Source organism: Gavialis gangeticus, unplaced genomic scaffold, assembly GCF_001723915.1.
Source record: "Gavialis gangeticus isolate Ggan-Ray unplaced genomic scaffold, GavGan_comp1, whole genome shotgun sequence".
Lineage (NCBI taxonomy): Eukaryota > Metazoa > Chordata > Crocodylia > Gavialidae > Gavialis > Gavialis gangeticus.
The window spans coordinates 101,268,114-101,278,491 of NW_017729022.1; the positions used below are offsets into that span (position 1 = coordinate 101,268,114).

General features: G+C 43.5%; 1 protein-coding gene across 2 annotated transcripts in view; it reads right to left on the minus strand.

Moving 5' to 3' along the window:
• SCUBE1 (signal peptide, CUB domain and EGF like domain containing 1) overlaps positions 1-10,378 on the minus strand; it is a 443,267-nt gene that overhangs the window by 122,812 nt on the left and 310,077 nt on the right. For both annotated transcript variants that reach the window (XM_019515739.1, XM_019515738.1), the window contains exon 9: positions 3,129-3,251. In XM_019515739.1, the coding sequence (XP_019371284.1) occupies positions 3,129-3,251 (123 nt within the window). The remainder of the gene's footprint in view (positions 1-3,128; positions 3,252-10,378) is intronic.

The window sequence follows — 10,378 nt, forward strand, 5'->3', positions numbered from 1 at the left end:
AAAATTGCTAAAGCTTTGGCACATTCCAAACCAATTGCTTGTCATTTCCCAGACTAATAAGCAAATGAAAAGAAGAAAGTAATACAACAACTCACTTAAAATATGTATTAAAGTGCTTGCTTAAAAACAAATTAACAGGCTACATCAGACCCAAAGAGATTCAGTTTTAAAGTCTTCCTATTTCTTGCTCATAACATTTTTCAAGGGACATTGAAAATGTTCTATTTTCTTAAGTATAACTTCTGTCAAAGGAATAAACACAGATAAACTGTTACTGCCTACTCCTACTTTCAGAGGCCAGACACAGGAATAAAGCAAACTTGGATTAACAAGTTCTGATGGTCAGAGAAACTTCATTAATTTCCTGTCATCATCCTAAACTTGCCATCAGTATGTAGGTGCATGTAAAAGATTTATCAATAAAACTTTTAACAATGAACAACAGCTTTAGAAAAGCTGGATTTATTTTTGTATGCCTTTGTGCTGAGCCTGCATGACAAATATAACAGGCTTAATTTTGGTCTCAAGTTTCACACTTGTGAAATTACACCAACTTCACTGGCAGACTTTCTGATTTGCACCATTACCATGAATTGTTGTTTTCTACCTTTGGTGTTGAATCTTATTCTGCCTTGCTTAACTGTACAATGAAGAGAGTCTTGCTTTCTAAAATGTTTGCCCCTATTTTTAGTGGTTAATCCCACATCTGCCAGATCATCCATGTCTAAAACTCCTTCAGTGTTATTTCTGCCTAGTCATGTGACACTAACTCTGTCATCCTGTGCTTTAACCATCCTGTTACTGCAAGAGCCAGTCTTGATGAGTCACCTGTGTCAAACTATACAGTTAGGGTCTGGTAGGCTTCCTGGATAGTGGCAATGTCAATGAGATACAATGGAAAGTTTTAGAAATTCTTTGCATATCCTGAGAAGGTGCTTTCTTTTGTTGAAGACTAAAGGAAGCCACAAAAAACAGTTGTGCTAAGAACTGCATAAAGCAGTAAATAGTATATTTAAGAAGCCACGTAAACATTTCCTTAGTAATAAAGATAGGAAACTTCTACAAAAGAACCCCAAAGTCTCCATCAATATTCTGCCACACTTTAAAGTTACTTTCTTCTACCAATTCACACTTATCTTTTCTATTCTGACTTGAGAAGACTTTAGTTACAGTAGCACAGATGTTTGAAGAAACTACATTTTAAAGAGGTACATGCACAAGTATTTATGTTAAAAATAATTAACTACTGAATCCAATCAGTGAACAGAACCAGTATCATGTTATTTACCAGACTAGTTGTGGCATACATCACAAACAGCCAACAGAAAGAAAGCAAGAGCTGTAGAATAAATAAGTTTTATTTTCCACATTTTACAATTAGGGGAGTGTGACAGGAGGCCAGGTTAAGGTTGGGTCTCAACACTGGCTCGTCCACCTGTCTGTGTGGGGTAGTCCACCCAGTCTCACCTGCCATGACTTGCTGTTCCATAAAGGTGATGTAAAATGTGGGAGGCTGCCCATTTTACTGCCCCAATGCCAGGGGGCATTGTCCATGGCTCTGTACCATCTCTATACCATGTCCCATGCCTTGCAGATGGCATCATAAGTCAATCACAACTCCAGCAGAAGGCCAGAGCAATTCTGCCCCTTGCTGGGCCTCTCATACTACTGACACACTCCGCCCCCTCTCACAGGGCCTCTTACATACTGCCCCTTACTGGGCTACTCTCAACCCACTCTGCTTCTCTTGAGCAACCCTCTTGGGCCATCAGGCTTGCTTACTCTCATGCTGGCCAATGCACAGGCAGCACCTTTGGGTCACTCAAACTTCCCTACTCTACAGAGGCACCAACCTTATGCCTCAACGCTGGGCTGAACTCTGCCTCTAGCCCTTTCTGGGGAACTCAAACAAGTCCTTGCTTTTGTAGGGGCTGGCTCCTGTGCAGCCCTTCAGGTTGCTTGCGCAACCCTATTCTATACACCCCCAGTGTAGCCATTCAGGCCTATTCTACAGACCCTATTCTACACCCCAATGCACAGCCCTTCAGACACCACTGTGCACCCTACTCTGTGCAGGCTTCCAACACAATTTCACCCCCTCACCAGGGCTCCCTTTCTGCTCCCACGCTGGGTCAACTCTTTGCCCCCTCACTAGGACTCAGGGTCTTACACCACGGATGTACCTGGCCCCCACTGCCTGCGGCATTGTAAAATTACCCACTGGGTAGTGGGACCTGGGGTTATAAGGTGTGCCTACCCATTTTTCACTTGGGGAGGCAGCTGACCTGGCATTTCTGAGGAGTTGCCCCACCAGGTTATCCTTCCCCAGCAGGGTGTAGTTTCAAGTCATAATCAAGACCAGGAGCCGCCACCGCCACCACCACCGCCGCCACCACCTGCCATCACCATAGCTCCTGCTCTTACCTCCAAGGATGTTCTAAGCAGTAGCTCAGCTGGATGTTGTTCCTTCAGCTGCTAACAGCAGAATACTACCTTATGCCTGAGAGCTTGGATCTAACATGGAGGCAGCTCATCCCTCTCCCCCTATCCCAGGACTCTCCTGCAGTCATGTGACTGCCTCATTAATGCTATCCCATACCTGCAGGCTGCCTTGCTGCCTGCTCCCAAGCCTTAAAGTGGCAGGCACCAAAGGTGCCCCACCACAGGGGGTGATGACAGAAGCCATGTTATTTTCTGAATTCCACTGTTCTAAACCTATTCACTTAAATGGGCTACCCTGGATTTATCCCAATGTACATGAGATAAGCATTTGGCCCACAAAGGTCATACAAGTTGCCCAAAGCACACAAGGTAGTAGAAAACATTAGATTACAACTCAGGAACCCATAGCCTGTACTTATTCCACTACACCACTCTGACTCTCCTACTGCAGTGAGACCATACTGTTCTTATTACTAGACATATTAAACCCAGACTGGGAAAAGCATAACACTTTAAAACAACCTTCTATACCATCTCCAAAGAACTCTGGCTTTAGCAGTTTCTTTCTAGCTTCGATTTCTATGAATTTCTAGGAATCCACAGTAGAAATAATTAAAAAACACAACTAAGATTCATTCCAATTAAAATTCACTTCATAAAAGCGGAGTAGAGAAGATGACTATTACCTTGGCAGGTTCGTTCATCTGTTAGTAGTTTGTAGCCTTTCTGACAGCTGCATTCAAAGCTGCCAACAGTGTTTCGGCAGAAGTGATCACAGCCACCATTGTTTACCAAGCACTCATCAATGTCTGCAAGGAAAGGATGGGAAAAGATTAGTTTACTTTCAGGAATACTGATGGGAATATGAGAGTTTGTCCAGTTCACTAACCAAATAGACTGCTGGCAACATCTGGAATTATAAGAGGAAAATAACATTCCCTCTTCCCACCCCTTCTTGGTAATCCGAATAAAGGCAAAGGATTGAACAGACCTGGAGACTGAAGTACTTCCTTTAGAAATGGTGCCCAGGGGTACTGCGGGCTGAGGTAATTTCGTACAAAATGCTAGGAAGCCAGCACTGCTGTACCTCAAATATACCTGTTCCTATGGATAAATGCAAGACTTCAGTCTCTAGGGAAGTTAATCCACCACCTTTAGCAAGAACTAATTCACATTAGAAATTTAGAAAATGGCTTTTATTAAAGCACTATATGGGTTTGTCCCTAGTATAAATATAGGCTCTACTGAATATCATCTACCCTGTGTATGCATACCTGGGGCGGAGCACCTTTGGGATGCTCGCCATGTGGAAGGGGCTGCAGCAGGCTGGAACAAAGCCAGCAGGGAAGGCAGCCAAGTGAAGCCCCCAAATGTCATTCTAAGGGAGGAGGTGTGTGGTAGAGCACCTTTGGGGTTGCTCACCACTGGAGGGCTTTCACAGGCTCTGAGGGGAGCGTGCTTTGGAGGAGCAGTAGGGGAAACCTCCCCCAGGAACTATTTTTAGGGGGAAGGTGTGTGGCAGGGCACTGTTGGTGCCTGCCACTTTAAGAGCGGAGCCAAGCAGCCAGCAGGTGCTTGATTGCGGTGACCATTTTAGATCTCTGGCAGCCTATATAAACAGGGCAGCGTGCTGCTGGCAGTAACACTGCCTGGCTGTAAGGCTCTATGTAACATCCTTGAGGTAAAGGTAGGAGCTGTAGGGGATGGTTTGGAGGCTCCTGGTCCTGGGTATGGTCTAAACCTGTTCCCTGCTGGGAGTGGGTGGCCTGGTGGGGCTTTCAGTGGTACAGGAGCCCCCAGGACATGCCAGGCTAGTTACCACCCCAGTGAAAAATGGGTAGGGGCACCTTAACCCTAGCCTTCACCTTTGGGTGGGTTATATAACACTGGAGGTAGTGGGGCTAGGTATGGCTGTAGCTACCTGAGCCCTGTGGGGTGTAAGACCCCAAGGAAAGGTAGCTGGGGCCAGGCATGCCTACAGCCATCTGAGCCCACTGGAGAGGGAAGCCCTGTGGCCCCAGGGTGGGGGTGGTGGGAAGCCCCCATGAGGGGGTGGACCCATGTGAGGAGAGTAGACCAAGGTATATCTTTGGGCACCTGAGGCTGTAGTTCAGGTCAGAGGCTGAGTGAAGGGGGCTCAGCCTGAGAGAGAGAGGGGTGAGTCCTGACCCTGGTAAGTGTGTGTGTTTCCCACCACTGGAAGGCTGAGTGTGGGCTGAAAGTGAGACCTATAGTTGAGCACAATGACCTGCTGCTCTGGGGGGAATGAGTCCCTGTGAGACCCTGGAACACCAGTTGTGGTGTGAGTTAAGGCCCTGGTGAAGGGTGACCCCAGACAAGGGGCGGAGGTGAGGGGCCATGGGGTGGGGGAAGGAAACCAAAGGGCTGGGGTCCCAGTATGTATAAGTGTATAGAGTTGCCCCAGAAGGTACCAGGGTAAGCTTAGACCTGGTTGGGTAATTGGCTGACCACTACCCTGGTGAGGGTTGTAGGAGAGGCCCAAAAGACTGTCTGCCACCCAAGGTATGAGCTAGCTAAAGCCTATGGCCTAAGCGGCCTGCTCCAAGAGGAAGCAAGGCAGTATAAGTGGTGAACATGTGAAAGAGACCCTGTGAGAGAGGGTGGAATATGAGACTCCCTAGTGAGAGGAGGGTGGTATGAATGTGCATGTGTCTGAAGCCTGACAATGAGGCGTAAGCTTGGTCTGGCTGCAGGCCGGGAGCACATGTTCATCTGGATGCCATTTGCGAGGCTTGGGCTGCAGTGTAGGGAAGGAATGGAGCCACAGATGGTGCCCCCTGGAATCAGGGCAAGAATGGGTAGCTTCCTGCCTTAATATCCTAATTAACTAACAACAAGGCATGGCAGGAGAGACAGGTGGGTGCCATGCCCAAAGGCAAGTGGGAAAACTAGCACAAGGGCTAGTTGGAGAGCCCTGCTTCTTGCCACAATACCTATCCAGTTTGCTTCACTATTCATGTCGGGCCCATTCAGAATAAGTGGGTGGTGTTGTTTTTGCAATCCACTTCCATGGAGTTTATTTGGGAGTCACATGGCTGGATGGAGGTCAGGATGAAGTGTGTGTCACAGAAGTGTAAGTGGAGGGGGGTGGGTTGGTGGGGCAAAAATAGTAGTAGGTGCCACCACCATTGGCAGTACAGCTAGTGATGGTCTGTGTACTACTGCTGGCTAGTGCACTCGAGCATTTGGTTATGCCTCTGATCTGTCACTTTAAGCAATTCCTAAGGTACTAGGAAGGTTCCTGAAGGACAAGATACATTCCATCTTAAACCATTTCCTCAAGATGGGGAACCCCAGCACTTCCTACTGGGGTTAAGAATTGCTGGGATGTTGAACTCCCTTCTCCACCTCACATGGCCTTGCAGAACTAAACTTCCATTTGAAATATTGACCGTTTTAATTGTACTCTCCCAAGCTGAGGCTTCAACTCAAGTTACAGATTAAAAACTCATTTGAAAACAGGTTATTTTTAAGGGAATGGTGTGTCTTTCTTTTGAGACTGTGTATAGTAGGCGAGGTAACATGCCAGAGACAGATAGCAGCATATTCTTCTGGGTAGGAAGCAAGACCTAATAAGACATAGTGGTCTTGGAAAGTGAATTTTTTTCCCCACAGTGATGTAGAAGGGCTCCTACCAGCAAAACTTGGAAATTTTCAGGAATATCAATTGGCCATTTCAAAAGCAAATCATGCTAAGAGTAAGTCTAGGTGTTAAAAGACTTATTATATAGAGATGGAAATCTGCCAAAGATATCAGTGTTGCTATTGAGTGACATTACAGTATTTCTTTCTTACTGCCATTTATAGGAGAGCTTAGGAGATTGAAAGATGTTTTGTTTTTATATTTTTAGAAATGCCACTATGTTGTTGTTAATACCTATACTGAATAGACATTTAATTCCTCCCCCTGCCCCATCTTTATTGGGGGAAAAAGCTTGGGGTAGTATCTGTAACCACTGCTGTGTAATACCTTAAAAAAATGCATACAACAAAATATGACAGCAGAAGGGTATCCAAGTTAGAATATAAATGTAGGTTTAAAACATTAAGCTTTAATTACTGCTTCCCTTTCTCTTAGCAGAAATAGTTCCTTTAGAAGTAGTTCCACTGAAGATGATAGACATATTCTCAGAGTGAGGTATTATTTGGTATGACAGATTCAGCACTACAGAGGTAATCGAGCAGACTTTTTTTCAGAAGATGCATATACAGCAAGCAGAGTGGATGCAGATTGTGGCTGAGGAATTAATACTCAGGACTTTATTGTAGGTCTGCTTCTACAGCTCCTTTATAGAGTAGTACCTTTTATTAAAGGCAATTCTAATAACTTTGCAAACACTCAAGGAGAAGATTAGCAGGATCAGGCCACATGCATTTCTGTAAATGTGAGTTGAATTCTGTGCATCTTGGAGAACACAGCTGTGAAATTGAGATCACCATAGGAGCTTTATTTAGTATCAACTGTTAAGAGTTAAGCATTCAGGGTAAATCAATTTAAATAACAACTGCATTGAGTTCTTTGGCTGTAATCTAAACTGATGTCTGAAGTCAGGAAGCTATAATAAGTAAAATCCAGCTTCCACATTTCAAAAAGTTGGCTTTTTGCAAAGGGAAACACTGGACTGCAGTTCAGAATATTGTGGGCCTAAAGACTAGACACAGCCATATTTGGTGTCAAAGTGTACCCAACATGGCAATAATTGCTCAATAAAAGCAAATCAAAATACATCACAAGACCTCACTTTTCTCTCTCCAAGGTTTCTACTCTTTTTAGGCATCCTGCACAACTGGGTCTCTAACCAGTTTTATAAATTATGATTATCCATTGGGAGATTAAAAACTCCAAACACTCTCAACCTACTAAAAATCTTGCATAAGAAAAATTCCTGACTTTGTTTTACTGCAATGTGGCATGTATTATATGAGTAGTCAACCTTCATAAAGACTCTCTCTCAATCATGATGGGCACAGTGTCATGCTTGAGCCTTAGTTATGTCTACAGTGTCTCAGATTGCTGCTACACATTACATAAACTATGCAATTTACTGGCTAATAATGCAATACATTTAAACTGGCCACACAAGTACAAAGTAATTATCACTTGAAAAAAATGACTGTCCAGCTATATTTAAAAAAAAAAAAAAAAAAAAGCCTGCCAGCTATCAAGTTAATGTTTGCAAATGTGTAACAACTCTAGCTGGTTTCCATTCAGCTTTATCTGAACATATAGCAGGGCCCTCAGACATTATGGGGACAAGGACTGGCTATTTAATTATGACCACTGTTTTACATGTTTGAAACCAAATTTTATTCATGATATCTTCATGGGACCTAAATGAAACTTTCTTGAACTCAGAGGGACATATTTTACGTAAATCACTATAGCTCCCCTGAAAATGTAGTTTCAGCAAACTTACACCAGCAGAAAATCTGGCCCACAGTTTGGATGATCTCAAAGGAGAAGGAAAAAAGTATGACTGGTATGCTTGTTGAAAAAATGGATGTGGTGTGAGCTTTTGAGCAGCCTTTAGAAACCAGGACCCTCAAAACAGAAAGGAGGTCAACGCTGTTAACTGAAAAAACATTCTAAATAACAAATAGCACCATGTCTCTGCTTTCACTGTATTTCTTTCCATGGCCATAACAAGACTGACAAGGCATGTAAAAATTATTTCACCCTATGGAGAGCAGAGCATTTCTGCATTTCACTTGGAAGTGAACAGTATCCAACCATATCATGTCTACCCAGTTCATATAAATTACATTAAGACTATATCTCCACTATTTTTCTTTCCATAGCTATAAATAATTCTTGTTATGAGCCATATGAAAACATGATTCCACTGTGTGAAGGGGGTGAGAGCTCCATTTACCTTTAAATTGATTGGTACCCAACTTTATTATGTCCAAGTGCCTGATATAAATTGTGTGGGGGCTGTGTTTCCATGAAATTTCTATCCATAACCTAGACATATGTTCAGTATAGAAAAAGAATAGGCTAGAAGCTTAGCACTGCAATACCTAACAGTTAAAATTCTTGCACTTATTCCTGTGTCAAAACTCTCAAAGAAGCTAATGGGCGTTTTCTTGGACTCTTGGTTCTAAAGTGGGTCATTTTCAGTTAGCTGCATGTAAGGAAAGTCACCTTAATTCCTTTCCCCAGCTCTCTGTTCTTCCATATCTCAAGGAATGTGAAAATGCACAAAAAGCTACAACTTTTCAACAAGGAAGGGTATTTGGAGTGCCTTGAAAATTGAAGTGCCTGCTCCCCCAGCCCCTCTGAGCAGCCCCCGATCCCCATCTACTCTCCCAGCCCTGTCAATGGCTGCCCTGAAGCAAATCACTGTCCCCTGCATTGGCCAAATCTAAATCCCAAGTGAATACTAGCCGCTTCACACAGGCCTAGTGAGAAGTTCTAATCCCAGTTTTGCTACTGAACACTACTTAGAAATTGTGTGAATCACTCAACACATCTCTATCTGAATTGTGCATTCTGTAACATTAGGATGATAATAACAGTCATTTGAGACTGGAGGAAGAAGCAGGTAGAAAATATCTTCTTATTTCCATATGGGTGTGATATAAATCACATTGCTATAGTAAGCAATGTTTTCCTCTCTGTCTCACCTCAGGCTTTACATTCCTTGCTTCCAGAAATGATCCTTTAACAAACCTCACTATTTTCCTTACTTAATAACGGATATTATCTTTGAGTCTAACTAATTTTAGAGTTCATGTTATACAGACTAATTTGAGTAACTTTCTGGTCTAAATTCCTGAGTTACTTAGGACTATTTTGTGCTGTTCAGGAAAGGTAACTGTATTTTGGGAATGCATGAAGATCAGTGCAGGTGGTTCACATTGGCTAAGTACAGGCAGTCAAAAAGCCCAATTGATTCAGTCTTTGTGGGTTAGTCTAAACTGCAGAGATTGAACCAATAAACAAATGAACACACATTCACTTTTGTTTCAGGAAATGCAGCCACATGCCCACAGTGGCTCAAGCCAGAAACTGCGTGGTGCTAGAACACGCCTGCCAGCCACTGCCAAAGGGGAAAGAATAGAGAAAGCCCTCCAAAGACTTTCCCCCCTTCCTGCTGGAGCAAAGGGGACATGGCCAGGCCCTAGTCTGTGGTCTGCCTGTGGGGATGGGGAGTAGTGGTATTGAATTCATAAAACCTTGAACAAGAATAGTTCTTTCTCTGAAAAACTATAAACTGAAGAACTAGAAACACAACATGGGCTATGTGTTTGCTTACTCTTCCTGATGCCCCTGAGGTCTCTAAAGTATGCAGTGCAGACTCAGCAGCAGGACTTTGTAGGTTGCTCATCACTTCCTCTTCCTGCTTCCAGGTGTCTCTGGGATTTGTAGTCCACAGTTGCAGCCAGCACTAAGTAAGCCAGTGGGGGGTGCACTGAATTTCTATTCTGTTACAGTTTTAAACCAGTTTCTGATTACAGGCATACCTCGGAGATATTGCGGGTTTGGTTCCACACCACCGCAATAAAGCGAATATCGCAATAAAGCGAGTCACACGAATTTTTTGGTTTCCCAGTGCATATAAAAGTTATGTTTACACTATACTGTAGTCTATTAAGTGTGCAATAGCATCATGTCTAAAAAAACAATGTACATACCTTAATTAAAAAATACTTTATTGCTAAAAAATGCTAACCATCATCTGAGCCTTCAGCGAGTCGTAATCTTTTTGCTGGTGGAGGGTCTTGCCTCGATGTTGATGGCTGCTGACTGATCAGGGTGGTGGTTGCTGAAGGTTGGGGTGGCTGGGGCAATTTCTTAAAATAAGACAACAATGAAGTTTGCCGCATCGACTGACTCTTCCTTTCACGAAAGATTTCTCTGTAGCATGCGATGCTGTTTGATAGCATTTTACCCACAGTAGAACTTCTTTCA